This window comes from Motacilla alba, chromosome 15 (genome assembly GCF_015832195.1).
Source record: "Motacilla alba alba isolate MOTALB_02 chromosome 15, Motacilla_alba_V1.0_pri, whole genome shotgun sequence".
NCBI lineage: Eukaryota > Metazoa > Chordata > Aves > Passeriformes > Motacillidae > Motacilla > Motacilla alba.
The window spans coordinates 10,912,589-10,933,996 of NC_052030.1; the positions used below are offsets into that span (position 1 = coordinate 10,912,589).

Here is a 21,408-nt window from a genome sequence, read left to right on the forward strand (position 1 = left end):
TACATTCAGAACAACCATTTCCCCCATCTACTCTCCCTATCTCTCTCTAGAAATGATAAATCCCACTCCAGCTGTAAACTGGATCCCAGGTGTACCCATATATATTATAAATACTAACAGCTACCAATGGGCATAAGGGCTCTTGCACAGTTACTGTGGAAACGAAGGTATCAAATTTCCTGGCTCTTAAGGATCTACCTTCTCAGCCTTAATGTGCATTTACCTTGAATAAATCACTTCTGAGCTCTTCAGCCCCTCAGCAGAGCAAGATTGGGTTCACCTTTAGGAAGCTCCATGTAATTCCTCCCAGGGGCTGCCTCCAACCCACACAATCCATGGGTGGGAGCAGGGTACAGGAAGAGAACATCCTCCTGCAGGCACAGATGGACTTGCTCCTGCCCAGCTCAGCTCCAAGGAGCATCAACTGCCCCTGGGGCAACCACTGCAGGTACTGCTAGCACCAAAACCCTCAGCAGCTCCTCTCAGTGCCTGGACAACACCTGGGCTCTGCTTTGTCTCACCAGAGTGTGAACAACTGAAGGCTGAATTTGGCTCTGCAGGAATGGGCAATCATTTACCAGCTACTGAAACAATGCCCAGGCTGGATGGGGATGCAGCAGCATGGAGCCACACAAGACACGAGGCAGTGTCTTGAGGGGAATGTCATCACATCCTGCTAAGGCTCCAGAGGGACAATATGACACTTCAACAAAAATTTCTTCCAGTTCTGGCCGTGACCACACAAGAACCCAAAGATGCTCCAATACAAAAGGCAAATTCAGCCCAGATGTAACCTCAGGGACTTCAGCAGAGCTTGTTGTAGGGCTGAGCCTGACCCACCTTGTCTGTGTGTAAGCACAGCTGGGAAATTCCCCCTGGGCAGCTGTGACAGGACCCACTGCATCCACACGGCTTCTCCCAGGGATGCTGACGCTGTCCTGCAAGAGGCACCTCAGCACCCAGCACAGCATTCAAAACATTCCCAACAGCTGGATGAGACAGCTGCTGACAGCAGTGGCTTTCAGGGTCTCTAGGGCTGTTGAGCACTGTGTAACTCCCAGTTCACTCCCCAAACCATTTGCTAAAATTCCCAGCGAACAGCAGGAGAACTGCTCTCATCTCATTCATGCTTCAGGATCTTTATTTTTATGATGATCTTTGGCATTTTTAAGGCACTCCTCCCACCTCAGTAACTCAGTGCTTAGCCGAACTACCAGGAGGACAGGAGACTGCTGATCCCTCAATTAAAAAGTGCTTTTGTACTTATAAATCTGGAAAAATACCATTGTCAACCATACAGTCTCCCTATTACACACTGGCTGTGCCCACAAACTGACACATTCATAAGCTGAAACGTGAAAGGCATCATCAATATACAACAAAGTGACTTGCTGCAATCCTGTCACCCTCCCCAGCACAAAGGCAGGGCCTCTTCCTGCCACAAGCCAAGCCAAAACAAGACCTGGCTCAGATGGGATGTCAAAACGTCAAACTGTACGTACTTAACCTTTGCACTTCCGAAACAGCAAAAATCCTGTGAAAAGAAATCATTACAAGTCTTTCCTTTTTATCTTCTCAAGCACATAGGAAGGAAAGTTTGTACATTGCTCCCTCAAAAATTTCCCTCATATAACAATGCAGCTCAGCTTTTTTTCTTTGCCATCTTCCAGTTTCTTGAAAAAGCCCACTCTGCCCTGCCTTCCTGTCTGGCAGGTTGTTCTTTTTGGAAAGGATCCTCCTCCTCCCCCTACCTCATAGTGCCCAAATCCCACTGTTCCACCTCTCAGCCTGGTCCCTTGGCTAAGCTCAGCTGGACTTTCTCTGCAGAATTTAATCACTGCTCTGAGATTAGCCGGGTTAGGTGTTGCAGACAGATGCAGAGCCCTTCCTCTCCCACACCCAAAATCCCTGCCAAACTCTGGCTTAGGAGTATCATACCGGATCTTGAAATCAAACTCCAGGGTCTTGCATGATAAATCAGAGCATTTGCTGGGCTTGGCTGTACCTCCTTTACTTATGGTGAGTCTGGGGGGGTTAATCTGCCTGGTGATTTGACAGCACTTCACCTATAGAACAGATGTTACTGTATCAGCAATCATTGACAAAAATCGTGCTTGTTTTCACGAGAAACAGGAGGAAGTCCTTCAAAAGCACTGATCACCTCAAGAAAAACTTCCTTGTGACTTTGCTGGCATCCTCATGAATCCTGTGATTTTCCCAGCTACAGCACCCACCCAAAGAGAGCTGGCCTGGGGCTGCTCTGACCCTTGAAGGGGCAAATATTAAGTAAATAAGTTCAAACTCTCTGCCCTTTATTGCTTCCTTATGATACTTAATGAGCCTCCCTACACTAAGATATCACCCCTCCTCTGCTCCCCAAGCCACACAGTCACAAGAAATATTTGTGTCTGCCTTCCCTCTGTTTCGCTGGAGGACTCTGTGAAGGACTGGAGTAGAATAGTGGTATCACAATAGGCTGAAGCTGGAGGTTCAGCTTTCCAGCCCTTACACAGACTCAATGCCCCTCTCTAACTCAGTTGGAAAGCTGCAGCTCAAATTTCAGCCTATGTTAAGTCACTGTTCAGCTCTGCTCCTTCAGCAAAAGAGAGGGAAGCCAGAAGAGCCTTTTTTCTAAAGCAAAAAACTATGTGGGGAGAAGGGTGGGGAAAGGAAGCAAAAACACATGGAGATCGTTTTTTCTGCATCACAAGGAGCAATGAAAGGCGCAGGCAACTTTTCAAACATGTCAGAATAGCTCAGTGTGATTTGTAACCAAGAGGAAGTTTAAATAAACAGCTCCAACAACAAATCAACTTTTTTTGGGGAAGGAGACAAATAAAGCAGTGATGACCTGCATGGAAACCCTGCTACCACCCTTCTGACTTCTGCAGAGGGTTGAGGCACTTACATAATTTTGTATCACAGAACCATCGACGTGAACTTCTGACAACAGCACCTCATTAAGGGGAAGCAAAGACTTAATATGGGCTTCAACATCAGCACGCTGCTGCCCCACATCACAACCTACAATATCACATCCCAGCCAGTCCCCCAAACCCAGTGTCAGCTACGGAAGTGCCTGACCCCACACACCGTGCTGGCACCTACCCATCTTCCTAAACACACTCAGAATTGGCTGCAACACACTTGCAGGAGTGCAAGGACAGCAGATACAGACCCAGAAAGGCAAGGAGATGAGGCATGTCTTCCTCACTGGTTTTTAGTCAAACTAACAGTGTCCCCTCTTAAGCCTGCCAGACCGGAGCTTAAGGAATCAAAACTCCATTCCTAATTAACACATCATCAGGCCCCACCAGCCAGGGACTTGCCTCCCAAGAGGGGAGCCTGGGCCAGCCTGGATGATGAATGAGAACTCAAGCAGCTGAACTGTTTCAAAGGCTAAACTGGCAACTGCAAGGACAAGCATGTTTGGAAAGGCATGCAGAAAAAAACAAAATATCCAGTTCAGTCACATTGTTTTCACTAGTTAGCACTGAGACCTGCACTGTGTTACTGCTGCAGAGCTTTCCCTCCTGTGAAGCATCCTGCAAAGCCCACGGCTGCGGGAGCAGCTCCTCCTCTCCCAAAATGCAAACACTTCTCTGGTGAAAACCTCACGACTGCAAACCACTGGAGGGAAACCCATTCTGCCAGCTTAACCCCAATAAACTTTCATGGGTAAATTAAATTGATCTACCATACTCGGGACATTTACACAAGTCCAACCCTCTTGACTGCAGCATTCTTGCACACCAGGGACAGCAGTTTCATCTGCTTGCATGACCATTATAAACACTGAGGAGAAAGGTCTGGCATTTGCAAAGATCTGTATTTTGACTGTTCCTTGACACGGCACGATAGGACCAACACATCCACTGCAGTGATACCCACATTTCTTGCAACAGACCCCCCCAAACAGACACACCATGCAACATGATTCCTGTCTGCTGGCACCACTCCACGCTGTTCAGCTCTGTCTCCCCCTTCAGCCACAAATGCCCCGGCAGAGGCAACAAGCTCCGCTCTATTATTGGAAGACTCAGTGGAGCACATCCCCCACAAGTCAACTGCCTCCCCCTTTCAAATACTCCCTCTCTCCCGAGAAAAGTGAGTATCAAAACCCAGCAACTGTCTCCCCTTGGAACCAGATGGCAGGAATAGCTGGAGAGCTTTCAAACACCCTATACACTCCATACTTCAGTGCAACATGAAAGCCCCGTTAAGGCAAGTGTGTGCCTGCATACACACCCCTGCTCAGGGACCACAGCAATGGCAGAAAGTGCTCCATTAACTCCTCTAGTGGCTTAAGTGTCTGTCAACACTCAGGATGTTCACACAGTCTGAGCACTGGCCAAACTTTGGTGGCTTGTGCAGTCCTTGAGCTCTCCTGAAGCTATAAATTGCAGCAGGCTGGTATTATAAATAAAGAAAGCTGGAGACTGCAAATTGATTAAGACCATTACTTTGTGTCACATCTAACTCATTTCCAGCTGGCTCGAGTAAAAGGAAAAGCCACCAGAAACCCCACGCTCTGACGACACAAAAACAAGTGCAATTCCCCACCCCGTCCAGCTGTGGGGACACATGCAAAGCTTCATAACTCAGTTCCAGCTCACTTACCTCGTCCATTTTTTCTGACGTTGGAGTCTGGTCACCAGGCACCATTTCTTTAGCCTCCAAGGTCTCAATTTTGGAGGTCCTGCTCAGCTGATCGATGGGAGTCATGCTGGCCTCCGATGTCCCCCGGGAATTCTGACTCAGAGAAGCTGTCCCAGGGATGGGTTCATCATCATCAGAGTCAGGTAAGGGTGTGGGGCTGATGTCCTCCAAGCCTGTGCTGGAAGGGCGCGAGGAAGGCGTCTGCCCCCTGAAACCGGGCTGAGAGTTCGAACCGTACGTTGGGATGGGGGAGAGCTGGGAAGAAGAGGAGGAAATAGGGCTACCTTCCATTCGGATCTCATTATCTGAGTCATGCTCGTTAAGAAAGGGTAATTTTGTTCTCTGCTCTTTTAAGAGCATCTCAATCCTTGAGTCTAAACTGTTATGCTGCATCTCAGTCTCCATGGTGGGGGTGCCAGGAGTCTCACTCCTCTCTGGAGTCTGAGAGAAGGACGCTGTGCTTGGTTCAGGAACAGAGTTCGAGTCGGGCAAGGGCGGAGGCTCCTCCGGTTTCTCCTTCACTGGGACAAAATCGATACTCGGGGCAGCGCTGCTTTCCACGACCATCTCGGTGGGAGGCGGCGCAGGTCTCCGGTACTCTGTCTCCCTGGAAGTCTGGGGAAACGGCTGCTCGTCGGATTGGGGAAAAACAGCTGGTGCTTGATAGGGGGAGAAGGCAGATTTATAGCTCGAAGAACTAGAGTGGCTCAGGGGAGGAGTGTGAGAGAACTGAACTGGCTCCTGCTGATGGGATTTGAATGTACTGAACTGATGCTCTGTGCCTCGGAACACCCCAGCCGAGTTGTGCATGTAGTGGTGTCCCGGGCGACGGTTGTACGCATCCGTAAATTTCGTCTCGTGCCTCCTGGGTTTGTACCCGCTGTCCTGCCCAAAATGGTACACAGGCGTTGTCTGTCGGCTGGAGTAGGTGGAATCCTGGGAGAAGGGCGTCCCCAGGCGCGGGGTGTGGGGTGTTCCTTGGGACTGTGGGGTGAATTGGCTGTAGGAGTTTGGGGTGTCTTGCCGGCAGCTGGAATAGGCTGTGTCATGGGAAAAGGGCGTGCTGCTGTTTGGGGTGACGGAGGATCCCGCAGAAGAAAGGGAACTGTCCTTCAGGCGCTTCAGGGAGTCCGTCAACTGTAACAGCACAAGAGAGAAAAGCACCTAAACACACACTCCTACAATGATATTTGTCCAATCTATTTGGTTTTCAGAGGAGCTGAGCACCCCAGAGTTCATGCTGATTTCCATGGCAAGAAAATAAACAGGTTACAGCATCCCTGAAAACACAAACCATTATCTGTTGCTAACAGTCCTCTTTGATTTAAAAGAAAGTCAGGCAAAGAGTAACTTGTCTGCAAGAGGAAGCAGAAAGTGGATACAAGTTTCCCTTGTAAGCTACCCCCAAGAGCATCAGGTGAACAAGAGACTTCCACACCACTTTCAGCTGGAAGAGTTGCAGTTTCTAGCAACTATGTAATGCTTGTCTAAGCTGCAAACGGGGAAGAAAACAAGGAAAGCCTGAGATGCAAAAATTTTTTTTTTTTTTTGTGAACAAATCAAAACATACAAATGAGTGAACTGCCAGCCTGCAGCCAAACCTGTGCAGCAGAGATGGCCCACCATCCTCCCTACCACTCATCTGCAACAAGGGAGAAGGCTACACATACAAAAAGTTCTCAACTGCCAGAAAAAGATCATTTTAAAGCTTTTCACAAAGTCAAATGCTCAGAATGCTACTGATTATGGTGTTTGAAACTGAAACCCTACAAACCTACAGAGTAGCCAAGTAATTGCTCTGCAATTCACTTGACAGGCACGTTCAGGGGGTTTCTAGGAGCAGCCCTGCTCCAGCTCAGACTCTGCTGAGTCATAACAGTGCCACACTTATCATCAGCTCCAGAATCAATTTTCCATAATGCAAAGCAGGAGCTCAGTGAGAATCCTCCTGGAGCAAGAGAGGATGGACTGAGCTCCAGCTGCCTAAAAGCACACCAGGATAGTCAACTGGTGAGACCTCTTAAACACAGGTAAAGCAGAGACGTGTAAAATGACCTGCTTGGAACATGCCAGCACCATCAAACTCAAGCTGAACTCTCACCTGCCTGCTATGTTCACACGTCTCACCCACTCAGTACTTGACCCCCTGGACACCATGACCAGAGAGACATCAAGAAAGTTTCTTCCTCAACTGTCCTAAACCCCACAAAAACGAGCAGGAAGCACGTGGCTGGTTCTTAACAACATCCACACTGCTGCACCTTTAGTGTAGATGTGCTGTGGAGTGTTTTTCAGTGGGGTTTGTGCATGGCCTGGAGGCAGGGATTGCAGAACTGTCAGATCTTTGCTGCTCTGCATGAGAGGAGGAGCAAACGTCAAGAGTAATTTACTGAACTACAACAGCAAACAAGTTTGTTGGCAGATCCTAGTGTCAAAACTATGATGCAAACAGTTAAAAGTTACTCACAAAGCAATAACTCTGGTGGTAATTGGGAAAAAATCAATTCAGGACAATAATATAACACATGAACACAATATCTAGAGAAAGAATCTTAAGGATAATTACAGCAGGGACTGCTTTGGGTGATACTATCAATTAAGTGTTTTGCTGTTAACCCTGAAAAAAAGAGTAAGAACAAATCTGCCCATTTTTACTTGAGATCTGGAAGTAGCAGAAATGAGCAGTCAGGGTCTACTCATAGCAGGGCTCCCAGCAAAATCATTACCTGTCTCCCTCCTGCCTTTAAAAGCACCTTGCTGGGAGGCAAGGAAGAACCAACCCCTTTTATGATTTTGTTAAAAGAATACCGGGGTTTTGCCTTGCTGCTGTTGGGATGCTTTGGTGGGAGGAGGCTTTTTTTTCCAGATCAATGGGATTTTCATATTCAATGTACAGCTATTACCTGTCCTGAGAACACTTGATCACAGAATTAATGAAATCATGGCATTTTAAGAAGTTTTATGAGTAGAGAGAAGGAAAAAAAATATTTTTCAAATATCAGATGTCTTAAAATTAGTTCTTAAGTCACAATGAGGAGCCAAAGTACATTTAGACAAGCCAAAGAAGCTGGTAACTTCACACAAACAGGCTTCCCTTCCCCCTGGCCCTCTCATCCCAGTGGGGTTCACAGGGAAGCAGGTAATCATGCAAAGCCACTGAGAGAATTGTGCCCTAAATATCGAGGGACCCCTGGAAGCCCGCAGGAATTCTGTCCACTGCTTTTAATAAAAGCTGATTCCAGCAACTAATTAAGATTCTGGAAAATTGATGCCACTATTGAAGCACAGACACCTTCCACCTCTTAGCCTTTAAGCAAGGCTGAAGTCCGTGCGTGCTGAGGATTGCACACCGCAGACGCCAGGCCAAATGTACCACTGTAAATCATTCCCCTGACTTCAAGGGAAAAATCTCATCTCAGGGACAGATCTGATCCAGTCCTAACTGCAGGAATTTCTAATGTTAATAGGGCACGTTCTGTTGGTTCTGAAGGCATTTTTCACTCAGAAAGACAAAAAGCATTTCCCGTGCAAAGCAGGCACACAGCAGCCACGTGCTCCACATTCAGAGGTACATTTGCTATGGCAATTATGAGCAAGTTCTATTTAAATGTGAATTAGTAACATCCATTGGAACTACAGCAAGACACAAATACAGATAAATAAAAAATGTTAAAATGCTAATGTTAATGTTTGAGATTTTCTAGGAAGTTGTTCTTTAAGAAAAGCCAAGCACACCTACCTGGAGAGCTTCATTCCCAGTTGGGGACACGTCCTGCTCAGTGCCTACAGGGAGGGTCTGAGGAGTGTAAAGACCATTAACCAGCAGTTCATAGAATCTCATGCGGGTTTCACCTGCACAGACCACAATGCAAGAGTGGATTAAACAGAAAGATCACAATCCATGTAAAAAGACACATTCTTGACACTCACATGACCCTGCTACTACTCCCAGCCCACTCCATCCATGCAAGAGAGGAGCAGTTATCAGCTCAGAGCTCGCAGGGATCATTTTAAAATAATCTGCTGGGCAAGCGAAGTCAGACACTCCCTTCTCCAGCCAAGACAAGGAGGTTTCTAAATCCTTTTTCCTCTTCTCAGCCTCCTTGGCAGCTCCACTCTTTACCATGCTTTCTGGAGCGCAACCGTTTCCCTCCTCTCCAAAGTGCCAAGCAAAGCTTGCAGATTTGAGAAGTGAAACTCTCACCCAAGGGAGAAGCCTCTGCCAACACCCAGAGCCACTTCAGAAAGTGCTCCCTACACACCTTGCTCATGAGAACTGCCTGTTACTGATGCAAACACAATGCATGGGAATGCTGAGGACAAAACTGTTAATGCTGTCTTTCCAAAAAGACACCAATAAATCCTTTTTTTCCCCCCTGGTTTAATGAGAACTCAGTGGCATCCCTCGAAGAATAAAGCCAGAGAAGCAAACTGTCCCAAACAGCATTACTGAGCCTCAGCCTTTTCATTCCTAAAGTCTACAAAGACCCAGTTTCTTAATATTGAATTTTTCATTACTACAAAAACTTAATCCTACTTATTTTGCAGTCTGTAAGAAATCTGTCATCAGCTTCAAAGGCAAAAGAATCAGACCCTGAAACTGTCTGAATTTTGCTCTGAAATAAAGTGTACAGAAAAATGGACAGACCAGGCACCTGAGCCCAGAAAATTAATTCAGGAAATACCTCCCCAAAACCAGGACTACTTTTATGAGAAAGTCTTGCAGGATCAAACTCCAAACTCCCTGTTCAATTCAAAAACAAAGCAACCCTTAGCACAATCCTGTCCTGAGAAAGACTTATTTATCTTGCACAAATGCTACTGATGAAGTTATTTGGGTATCAAATCTCATTTCACAAAGTCCTGAGCCTCATCCCCAACTATGTAAACTGTTTAAGTTCAACCAAAGTCATGACAAAATAGATCTCTTCACTGCAAGAGTCTGAAGATAAGCTTGAAATATTAACACACCACCCACACATGACACTACAATGCCACGGATATGGAAGTGTTAGGTTTATTTTCACATGTTCTTAAAAAAAAATATAAAGTCATTGTTACATAGTTCTTCCTGGATCCCAAACATTATGCAGGAAAAGTTACAGTTTCAAAGAGGTTTATGAATGTGAAATGATTCCTAGCTATTGCTCTAAGACAGGTAATTACTAGTTGTGTCCAGTCTGTAGATGGATAAACTGAGCAGAGAAGTTTCTTTAAACAACCCTGTCTCACATGAGGAGCCTGGATTTATTAGTTTCGGATTCCCAGGCCTGTGCTCACACCAGACAGATAAAATTGATACTTTCACTCTTAATATTTATTTTGCTACACTGTAAAAACAAAGTTTTTAACCAACCTTTCACTGTCTTGCAAAGCAGAATACTAGAAAGAAACGGTGAAAATGATACATATATATTTTAAGTACATCCTAACCTGCTGATGCTATTTTAGGAAGGCCATTTTTATTTGATTCTGACAGATTATAGCACACTGACAGTCCTACTCTTTTAGAACGAAAGAGAAGCAAAATGTGTGAAAAAAATACATTAGGAGCATAAAGCTGGCAAACAAAACAGCAATGCAATTTGAAACTGACTTCAGCATTTTCTCCCAGGAAACAGAAGCATAAACCCCCCCCTCATTTCCCTGATGTGCTACAAACTTTCTGGAACAGCTGCCTGGTCAAGACTTGCTGCATAGTTTACAAACGGAGGAGAACAAGGAGGAAGGCAGTATAATCGGCTTGTTTAAAATGATTGTCATTAAGACATCCATCACAAATCAGCTTGAGCTTATATTATTAAATCTGCAAATGGTTAATTTGCCCTTAAATGAGATTTTTACCTTCGAATCTCAAAGCAAGGGAAGGAGCCTGTCTGTTAAAATTATTGATACTAGAATTTCAAAATATACACATGTAAGGTCAAGCCTAGCTCCCAACAGAAAATATTAAACTGCTACTGTGATTTTTTTTCTAACAGTGGTCAGTAATGTCAATAAACATCCTGTTCTACTCTATCACATGTGGCACACCAACTGCTGTGTTGGTTGTGCACTAAACTGTTGAAACCTTTAAATACAGAACAAAAATATCAGCATTTTTAATAAAAAGGTGTTAGCAATGTCTTTTTCCCTAGAAAGAGTGCAGCAAGCCAGTTTTAAACTAGAAATGCCACCATTAGAATGTAGAAATACTTAGCAACTGATCCACACCTGCTCAGTCTTAGACATTTTCTAAAATTCAGGCAGATTTTAGCAAAGCCCTTTCACCAGCATGCTTGGAGGAGAGAGAACAGACCAAATGCAATGCCCTCACACTTGCAGAAACTTTACTGGGCTTCTGAGGGCTCGGGAGTGGGGCTGGGAGCTGGTTCCTGCAGCACAGGGAGCCGCTGTCGCTTTAAGAGCCAGTCTCACACTTGTACACTCGCACACACTGACAAGTGCTGCGTGTGCACTCTGCTGTGCCAGCCCCCAGCCCGCTCTAAGTATCAATGAAATGCCAGGCATGCAGGGGACAGCACCCAGCCCCGCTGCTGCCACCAGAATCCACAGATTTGGGTCCCAGGAACCACCAGGACTTGTCCAAAAATCCCAAGTTTGCAAAACGCAGGTGCCACCGGGTCCAGTGGCCCTCGCAGGTGGCTGAGAGGGACCAGCCCGGGGCAGGGAGATGGGGGACACGAGAGAGCAGTGAGCAGGGACAGGGACGGGCAGGGGAGAGGCAGGGGACAGGCAGGATGGCAGCATTTTGCAAATTACAGGGCTGTCTCTTAGCAACAGACAACACATTTGGCTCCACGTGACTCGCCCAGGCCCCAGACACCAGACCCGCTGCCGGCTCCCTTCGTATTTTTAATCACCAGGTCCCTGCCCTCTGCAACAGCCTCGCTGGTGGGAGTGGGACAGGCAGGGGCTCTGCAAACCCCAAACGCGTGAGGCCCAAACGTGCCCCCTTACCTTTTGTATCCAGCTCCACGTGGATGATGTTGCCCATGACAGAAGTGTTGTGAAGGTGCTGCACAGCCTCCCGGGCACCCTTGACAGTGGCAAAGATGACTTTGGCAATGCCCAGGTGCTTCTTGTTCTTGGGGTTGTAGAGAATCTCCACCTCTTCCACTTCGCCGTATTTCTTGCACATGTCGGCCAAAAAGTTTTCACGGATGTTGTCGTTCAGCTTGGCAAAGGTGACCTGCTTGGGAGGCACTGGCCCCACGTAAAATTCATCAATCTGGAAACGGGCACAAGGCGGGGAACGAGAAACATAATCGGCATCGTTAATGAACTTGGGGGAGGGGCCTAAGGATGGCACGGGAGGGAAGGGGTTAAAGCATCCTGCAAACTTTGGGGGGGAAAAAAAAACCTCCAAGGCTCTGGGTGAACCTCGGAGCTGAGCAGAGGCTCCGCCGCTGCAGCCATTCATTGGAAGTGGCTCCTTTCTGGGCTACAAAGGTGCATTTTGAGCAGTAGTGTCAGCAGAGAGCCCCCCCACTGCCCCCCGCCCCAGAAGCCCCAGCTCCAAAACCTTCAAGTGATCTCGTTAGACAGATGCATTGATTTCTTGTTATCCTCATAGAAGAGGATTATTGTTAAACAGTTTGCTAAATAACAATGTTAATAGAAATATGACTGTCATTTAAACGGTCCATTAAACTATTTGGAACTCAGGCTTCACTCCCAGATAAACAAGTTTCCAGAGCTAAAGCCAAAAGTCAGGGCAGTACCTTGAATTTGGGGACAGACAACTCCAACTCCTTAGTTTTGGTCCATATTCGCCCTATTCTGGGATCCCTGACACAATCCACAGGAGCGATCCCCGAGTTCTGGGAGACGGAGGAGGAAGAAGAGGAGGAGAGAAAACATAGAAACAGCAATAACAAGACTTGAAATTTAAGACAAAAATAAAAGAAAAAAATAAACCCCGAGGAAGCACGGGCTGTCTCAAGGGAAGGGGAAAGCGCACACACACACACACACACACACACACACACACGTGTCAAATTGCAATACTGCTGGGAAATGCACACAGATTGGAAACACAGGAAAAAAGCCGCAGGTTTGGGCTCCTGACAGTTGAATACACAGTGTCAGGTGGCTGTAACTTTGGTGGCTGTGCGCGTCCCCCCCAGACCCCCCTCCCACACACATGCGCTACGGCGAGGATTGCCACGACCCGGAGGGACCCCCAGCCCCCAAAACGCCGGTAAGACAGAGGCTGGCGGGGGGAGACACGACACAATGGGGGAAACCCGGGAGCCCCCCACTCACAGGCATGCTGAAATGTTGCCCATCGTAACGGTAGAGTTTGTGCTGTCCTTTTTTCAGAGCCGGGTCAATAATCAACTTGTAACTTCTCCAATGGTGATTTCTTTTCTCGACAGAAGTGCTGGCTTGCGTGCTGTTCTCCATTCCGTTGATCCAACCTGAACGCGGGGGGGGTGGGGGGGGTGGGGGGGAAGAGAGAAAGAGGGAAGGGGAAAAGAAAGAAAAACCACACTAAAAACCATAAAGTTAAAAAAAAATTCAACAAAGACATCTTCGTTTCGGTGCGGTTTTTTTTTTTTTTTTTTTTTTTTTAACGAGCCGCCCGATCTACACACCCAGGCAGGGAGGAAATCCACCGCGAAGCGAGCCCCAAAATGGGGGAATTGCCAACCGGGTCCCCCCCTCCACCCCAACCAGACAAGAGGCAGAGAGGGAGGAGGAGGAAAGGAGAAAAAAAAAAAAAAAAAGAAGACGAAGAAAAAAAAAGACCCAATCTCACTTGAACTCTGCTTTTTGCCATGATCTTCAGAGTGCTTGGCTTTTTCCCCCGCCTTGGTCTCTCGGAAAGACATCGCGCTGGGCGGCCGATCGTCTCCGGGCGGCGAAAGGCGAGCTCCCGTCTCACATGGGGCCGGTTACCGGCGCGGGCTGCCCGCCAGGCTCCTGCCTCCCGTTTTCGCGAGCCACCACATATTGTGTGTGTGCTCGCTGCTGGCGGCGGCCGGGATCCCACAATACACCGCTGCGAGCGCCGCGAACGCCTAACCGCGCTCCGCCGCCTGCACATTCACGGCGGCCGCGCCGCGCAGCCCCCGGCCCGCGGCCGCCCGCCGCCGCCCCGCCGCCGCCGAGCGCCGCCGCATGGGCCGCCGCCGGGACGCGCGGGTTTTTTTTCCCTCCCCGCCGCGGGGTTAACGGCATGCGGGGGGGCGAGTGGAATCTGCCCGCTGCATTTACCTTAGAGCAAACTGTTTCTAAACAAGATGGACCTATAGGTGGGACAAGTTGGGGTGGTTTTTTTTTCGCTTTTTTTTTTTCTCTCTCTGTTTTTTTTGGTTTTTTTTTTTAGGGGAAGACTTCGGCGAGCCCGTGCCACCGCGGGGGCGGGTGGAGCGCGGACCCGCCGCGCTGCTGCGGCGGAGAGCGCGGGGGGGGCTGGCAGGAGGGGGGGGTGGCAACACACGCAGAGGAGGGGGTGATAGAAGACGGGGGAGCAGCTTTGCTGATTAAAGGTCCGGAGCCCTCGTCAGCCAATCAGCGGGGAGGTTCCATTTTGTTTTCGGTATTAAAGGCGGGCGGCGCGGTGCCCCCGGCGCTCGGCGGGCGCGGGGCCGGGCGGAGCGCGGCGGGCGCATGGCGCGGCCGTCCCGGGGCGCGGGGCCGCGGCGGCCCCGGGAGCGGCCGCGCCATTGGCTGGGGCGGCGGCAGCGCGGCGGGCGCAGCCAATGGGAGCGCGGCTTCCATGGGGCTTGAGTTATTAGACGGCGGGGTAAAAGCACCGCGCGGCAGAAGCCAAGGAGAGGCCGCGGGACCCGCAGCCATTTTTCTGCAGTGGAGCGAAATGGCCAACTGGGCTTTTCCTTTGTTCCATAAAGGGGGATCCGCCATGTGAATCCACACCACGCGGGGTGGTGGGAGCCTCTAGCACGGTGCCAGACGACTCACTGAAGAAGGAGGATTTAAATATATATATCTATATCTCAAGCCCTTAACCAAAAAAAAAAAAAAAAAGTAATGCGGATTTTTTTTTCGCCCTTTGATTCGGGATCCATCTTTGTCTTGTGTAACTAGGTCATGGCACACCCTATGTCAGCAGTTAACAATTTCGAATGCCAACAAAAAAAGAGTAAATACATTCTTTTTATATTTTTTTTCGTTGTTTTGGGGGTTTTTAAGCTTTAAGCAGCTCTGATGACTGAACAATAAATTTGAGAGACTGCTCTCTTGTATTAAACACTTGATTCCTGGCCATTTTTATTAACTCCTTTGGTGCTTAAAAGGTAATGTTTTAAATATAGGTATAGGAATAGTGAATCCTGGCAAAAAAATAAGGCAATTTTACTATGATAAGCTCTTTCTCTTTCTTTCCTCTTACATTGTAAGTACCCAATCCATTCTGTCCTTGCTAAGTGTAGTTTTCATGTTAATGTTAATGAAGTGGTCCTTATTGCTAAGCCTTCATTTGCATGTCTTATGTTTTTGTCTGTTTAAACCAATTTATGCTTTCTGAAATATTTTACTTATAAAGCGAACTATCTGGCTAAGATATGCTTAAAAGTTGTTTAGCACCAGTAAATGTTAACTAGGTGTTTTCACACTGACATGTGCAGCCTAAAACTATTGAGGAGAATATTTTTAGTGTCTGCGTGCTCTGTGGAAAAACACTGAACGTCCTTTTTATGTACAGAGTAAATCTACCACAGGAAGGTAGATTTAAGCCTCGAGCAGGAGTCCTCGCCTGTGTACGGTCAGTCAACATAGCTGGACTTTTTCTATAGCTTTTTTTTCCCCCCTTTTTTTTCCTCTTTTTTTGATGCTAGACCACTGCCATACAAAGATCCGTAACTTATCTTAACAAGATCCGCTTTGGCTCGCAAACTTACGAGAGAAGTGGTGATACAGACCATATATATACTTATAGCCATTATTTTAAAAAAGAGTAACAACTTCACCTTCAGAGCTGCATTCAACTATGGTGTGCGGGTAAGTAAACCCTTTTGCCCTTGCAGAGGAACAAATAGCCCAGGCCTGTAGCTAATGGTATTGTCCTGGGTGGAAAGATCCCAATGGTCGTCTGAAAGCGGTGGCGATCTCCTTCTCCTCAGAAACATCTAACAGTGCCTCTGAAACGTCTGTTTTCAGGGAGGGATTTGATTTCTCTTTCTGCACAAAGCTCTTGGTCGTCCTCAGCCCTGGGTGGGTTTGGTTTTTTTTTTGGTGCGGAGAGACGCTGTGAATCCATTGCAGGCATTATGTGGCTGTTAAATTGAAAGCACAAAAAAAAAAAATCTGCCTGTGAACAGTAAGATGTTAGTGAGGTTGATGTTAAAAAAGGCGAGAAGGCGGTGGTGGTGGTAGGGATCCCTTACATGTTTTATCCGTCTAATTACAGAAGCTCGACAAAAAACAGGCAACAAAATGGGGGGGGTGTTTTTCACGACGGTGAGTCTTAATGGCGGATGTCTCCCTAGAAAGCACTGTAAAATCCTTCATACCGAGCGGCAGTGACTTGGAGAGAGGGGGGAAAAAGGAGGTCTGGAAGTATATCCAAAATGAGGGAGTTTCCTTCCAAGTGAGGGACCCTTTGCAGCCTGAGTGTTACAGACGGAGAGCCGTGACGCAGTTGATATTCACAGCAGTTGTGCTTTAGTGCCGCCACCCAGCCCACGAAAATGGCCTCCCCGCCGAATTCTGGTGGGTTTATTATGTGAAAGGCTGCGGCAGCACCGTGTCCCGGGCGGCGGGAGGGGCGGCCGGCGGCGAGCACGGCGCTCCCGGTCGTGCTCCGTGTTGTGTGAGGGCAGCCGCCATCATGGCTTCTCCTTCCCTTCGGCGCCGCGTTCTCCTCAGCGCTGGGCGGTGGCGCGGCGGGCTCTCCCCCCGCTGCCTCCCGGCGCTCCGCGTCCCGGGCGCTGCAGGGAAATTATGGGTTTGGGGTGTTGGGTTTTTGGTTTTTTTTTTTTTCTTTTCTCTCCCCTTTCCCGCCCCCCTTCCCCCAGCGCTTTGTGAGGGGCTGTGGAAGGGCGAAGCTGGGCAGGGAGCGGCGGCTCTTTCTCCCCGCGCACAACATGGCGGGAGCGCCCTGCGGCAGCGGGGCTGGCGGCGCTCCAGCCGGGCCAGGCGGGGGGGCGGCCGGCCGGGAGGACAAAGGCAGCTCGGATAATGCCGGCGCAGCCCCGGCTGCTATAAATAACACCGCCCTTCCCCCGCTGCAGCCTCCCGCTCTCTTTATAAACAGCAAGCCATGGAAGTCGCCTAATGCAGAGGGGGGAAAAAGAGGAACAAACAACAACACCTCCTTCCTCACACACATAAGGGAAACAAAAATAAAATGCACCAAAAAATTAAACCCCGGGCAGTGTGGGGGACGGGGGGAACCAGCAGCGCTGGCCGCGGGAGGGGCCGGGCGGCGCCGCCACCTCCCCGCCCGGAGCGGGTGCGCCGGGGGGAGCGCGGCTGCCGCTCCCCGTCACATGGCTCTTTGTTGTTTTCCTTCTCTGCCTCTCCTGGGCTGTTCCCCCCTCCGCCATCACCCAGCCAGGGCAGCGCTGCCCTGCCTCCTCCGGCCTGCAGCGCCGAGTTCCCCGGGCCCGCTCGGGCAGGGCTGGCGCGGAGCCGGTGCCGCTGCAGTGGAGCCGCCATGGCCCGATGAAGTGTTACATGTGGCGTCTTTTTTTCTTCTTCTTCTTCTTTTTTTTTTTTTTTTTTTTTTTTTTCTCCTTCTGATTTGTTTTTTTGGTGGGATTTTTTTTTTCCCTGAGCAGATTCCGCTGCAGCTCGCATTGAGTGGAGGCTGAGGGTTATCTTGGAACTTCACAAGCCTCGCTGTGCTCTGCGGGAAATTGCAGCTTGTGCTCACTGCAGACCCAGAGTAGGTGAGCCAGGAAAGCCTGGCTTGAGCAACCACTTCAGAGGGCAGGACAGGGAGGAAAAGCAAACACTGTAGAGAGGTGGCCTCCCTGGTAAGGCTAGAGCAGGACCGTCCTGCGGACTCTGAGGGAGGGAGAAGGTAAGTGGCTGCTTGGCAGAGGCTGTCTGCGGGAGCGGCATGTGCCGGGCAGGGTGCGCCCTGCCCGCAGCTCCTGCGGCTCAGCACCAGCCGCTCCGTGGGTTTGTACAACCTGTGCTGTGGTATGTGCCGAGGCTCAGGGCTGTTTCCCTGCGAGGGAGCAGGGTGCTGCCGCGAAGGAGGCACCGCAACCCGCGCCTTTCGCAACAACTGCGCTCATCGCTCCATTCCTCGCTCCCCCCCTCGCTCCTCACCGGGTCAGCCTCTATGTCGAGAACAAGCGACAAACCGTCCGCACAAAACAGAACACGTTCCCATGGAGGGGGAGAAAACCAAACAAACCAACAACAAAACCAAAGCTCTTCCGCAGTGCTAGGCTGGCGTTGTAGCGCTGCGAGCCCTGTCGGGGGCTGCGGCGCTCAGAACCGGGGCCGCCCGAGCCGCCGCTCGGTCCCTGCCCGGCCGGGAGCGCCGGGCCCGCGCTGGAGCCAGCCCTGAGCACCCGGCCCGGGTCACGGCGGCTCCCAGTGACCGTCTGCTGGCAAAATCGGAAGGAACGGTGACGTTGTTCTTAGCTGAACACCATTAAAATGCTCCTCTGGTATCTCTCAATAGAGGTGAAAAGCATTTCAGCTTCCTGGAAATGGCCGAAAGAGGCGACGTGTAGATCAAAGTACGGCGCAGAGCTGGGCTCGTGTTTGCAGGGGTTTTTGAACTGTAGTGAAAACGTTTCTGCAGCTTGCATCGTAATGAGTTAAGTCAGCACGTGAAGCGGCTAAAAAAGGCATATTTAAACAGCATCGGGCTATTAACTTTCCTGGGATTTAAGATTTATGTTTAAATATATATTTGGCTGTTAGCAATACCAGCATTTAAACCGTAACGTTGATCTGTTCAACCCTGAAGCAAACCAGCTCTGCCTAACGCAGCTTTGAAGCGACACAGCCAGACCATAATACTGTGGGAGCTTAGACAGCTTTGTCTGTACTTGCATCTCTCTGCATATTTTTCCAGCACTCTGATCTTTGCCTGCGATTAATCATTGTCCAGGACGGCTGTTCCCGGTGGTAGGATCCATGAAGTGCTCCAGCTGGGAGAGGTCCTAACGCGTGTGCCTGGCGCTGCGTACGTGCAAACCAGGGCCAGAAATTGCTGGGGCAGCAGGCGCTGGACAGCGAGCCTGCCGTGCCGCCCCAGTGAGTTGTGTGAGTCCTCAGCACTTCTGGAAGTTGTTTTTGTAAGTCTGAGCCGAAAATTTCTTTCCGTTTTTTAGAAGTTTCTAAATGACTATAATGTTCAGTGTAGTTTAAAAGTCGCCAAGGCAGTTGAGACCAGTTGTGCTCTCAGAGTGGGTGGTTTCATGGCTGAACCTCGTATCTGAAAAGCTAAATGTTCTGGTACAGCGTGTTTAAATCCCAGAAAGGTCAAAGCAGACTTTCATACTTGAGTTAGATTGACCCTGGTTTGCTGCGTGAGACTCTTTAGATAAAGAGATCTTTCAGGGGAAAGGGGGGGGGGAAGATTTTTTTTTTCTCTGAACAGCTTGTGGTGACTCTGTGCACATTCTTGAAGCAAAGGAGTTTGTTCTTGCCCACAGCGTCCCTGCCTGGCATTGTTGAGTGGAAAACTCTTATGCTAATTATATCACTGTCTGTTATCAATAAGAAGTGATTTAATTTCTTTGGCAAAGTGTTGCAACAAGAGCAAATTAGTTTGAGAGGCAAAGTGAAATAAAAAATATGCAGCTGTTCTGCCAAACAATGATCCTGACTGTTTACAACATTTTGGTTTAGACTGCCTTGTACACTGAACCCTTTATATTGTAGGTTTTTAAAGTCACAATCCACTGCTTGTGCAAGGAAACTAGATTAATAGATTATAAAAGACAAAAGAGACCAAGGTTCATCTGGTTCAACTTCCTGCATTATGCAGGTCTCTTGATTTTTATGAATTTCTGGCTTTTTCTCATTTGAAAGAATTTAACTGCAGCATAGCTGCATCTTAGATAAAGATCAGATTTTCATTTTCAAATGGGCTGTGAAAGGGAGTAAAATAAGGATAAATTGTTTCCATCAAAAAAAAATCTACCTGACAGACTAGAAATCAAAGTACCTTTTTAAACTTGTCTAGTTTCTGCTTTCAGTTTCTGGATGTGTGTGTCCCTCAGTCTCCTTGGCAGAGGAATGCTCCATGACCAGATTTCCATCCCCTCATGGCTGTGTGCAAGCTGAGCATTTAAACACGCCATTGCAGGCTGCAGAGCTCCCCCTCGGGTCCATCTTTACTAATCCTGTAATTGTTCCTGCTCCAGTTTGTCACCATTTTGATCTGGGCAGAAGGGGACAGAGCCATCGGCAGTGACCATGCCCGAGCCAGCAGCCCTCCTGGCTCAGATGTGTCTGTCAGGCATCCAGGGATTACTGCAGCCCATGTTCAGCTGGTTTCCCAGCAGGGCAGCTAAAATGCTCTCAGATCTGCTCCTTCTTGGGATGACAACCCTGTACTGCAGAATTGTGCTCTTTGTTTTGCATGTATGGCTTTACTCTGGTCCTCTTAGCGTTGTTGCTTGCAATGGCCTTTTAAAATTATTATTTTTATTTGATACTCCCTTCTGATACTGCTTAGTGTCACCTACAAACTTGGTTGGTTATGATTTTATGTTTTCTTCCAGATAAACAACCTGTCTGCACTGTGGGTGTTTCCCAGTTCCGGGTGTGTGTACACACACCTCAGCAGTGTCAATATTGTGTCAGGAGGAGGTCTGGTTCCACACCATCCCTTGCCACACCCCAGTTGCATGGGAAGAAAGCCCAGTTTAGGAGCTGGAAGGGAGCCAGAGGCACACTGCAACACTTGCCTGCCCTGGTGTCTATTATGTAGCCATGAAATAATGCAGAGCACAAAACAGGTGGTTGCAGGACCCATAAAAGAAAGATCAGAGGTCTGGGGCAGAGTGGTTACAAAGTACATTTAGAGACCTTCCTGTTAGATGTTTTTTTTAGACGTGATGCCTCACTACATACTCTGTATCCAGCTCTTCATTCAAGACCTAAATACATTAGGGACTTCTTCCCCCCTGCCAAATTTGAGATTGGAGGGAGGAGGGGGGGAAATTACTTAGAACAACACTGTCGCATTAGACGGTTTTATTTTTAGGAAACCAGGCTAAGAATATCAAAGGAATATTGAGTAGGAATATGGACAGGGTATTTGCCTGTTCAGATTTTCTTGCCATGGAATTTTTCATTCCTTCCGAAGAACAGCAGATGATCTGTCTAGGGAATTGTCAGCCAAAATAAGCAACCTGCTGACAGATTTCACCTGTGTCCCAGCATGCTCTGAGGATGCATGGGATGTGAGCCTTGAACAATGACAGGGAATCACTAGGTTGTGTTGTTTGGCTGCCAGGGTGCAGAGATGCATGGTGACACCCAGCAGTGGAACAAACATTTAATGTGTTTAAAATCCAGACAATTTTTTATGCATATGTTGGCTATTTGCCATAGCTGGGGGGGTGGTGGGGGTGGTGGTACTTTTTAAACTGTATGTGATCATATTATTTCTGCAAGTATTATGACAAAGCCACCTCTGTAAGGTAGGGAGTGAGTGCTTTCAGAGATCTAATCTTTCTTGAGCTATAAAGGAATAAAGAAGCTGTTTCAACACCTGACTTGCAAAATGTTTTGTGTTGCTTCTTGCCTATTGAAATGCTGCTGCCATTGAAATGCTGTGATCCTATCAGGATGTAGAACTGG

The 21,408-nt window shown here is 48.5% G+C and overlaps 1 protein-coding gene and 1 long non-coding RNA gene across 3 annotated transcripts in view; one reads left to right on the top strand and one right to left on the bottom strand.

Annotated features, from left to right (window-relative positions):
• The window catches only part of SETD1B (SET domain containing 1B, histone lysine methyltransferase), a 47,413-nt gene extending 30,003 nt beyond the window's left edge, over positions 1-17,410 (bottom strand). The window contains exons 1-7 of one of the 2 annotated variants that reach the window (XM_038151939.1): positions 16,982-17,410; positions 13,424-16,556; positions 12,928-13,082; positions 12,384-12,482; positions 11,620-11,890; positions 8,399-8,511; positions 4,621-5,796 (exon numbers count right to left, since the gene is read on the bottom strand). In XM_038151939.1, the coding sequence (XP_038007867.1) occupies positions 4,621-5,796; positions 8,399-8,511; positions 11,620-11,890; positions 12,384-12,482; positions 12,928-13,082; positions 13,424-13,496 (1,887 nt within the window). In that variant the 5' untranslated portion in view covers positions 13,497-16,556; positions 16,982-17,410. Of the gene's footprint in view, positions 1-4,620; positions 5,797-8,398; positions 8,512-11,619; positions 11,891-12,383; positions 12,483-12,927; positions 13,083-13,423; positions 16,557-16,981 lie in introns of those variants that run through there. The other variant, XM_038151940.1, reaches the window with a different exon arrangement.
• Positions 17,181-21,323, top strand: LOC119707265. The gene is made up of 2 exons (XR_005258722.1): positions 17,181-17,297; positions 17,409-21,323. It is a non-coding gene; the product is annotated as an uncharacterized LOC119707265 (long non-coding RNA).
• The last annotated feature ends 85 nt before the right edge of the window (positions 21,324-21,408 follow it).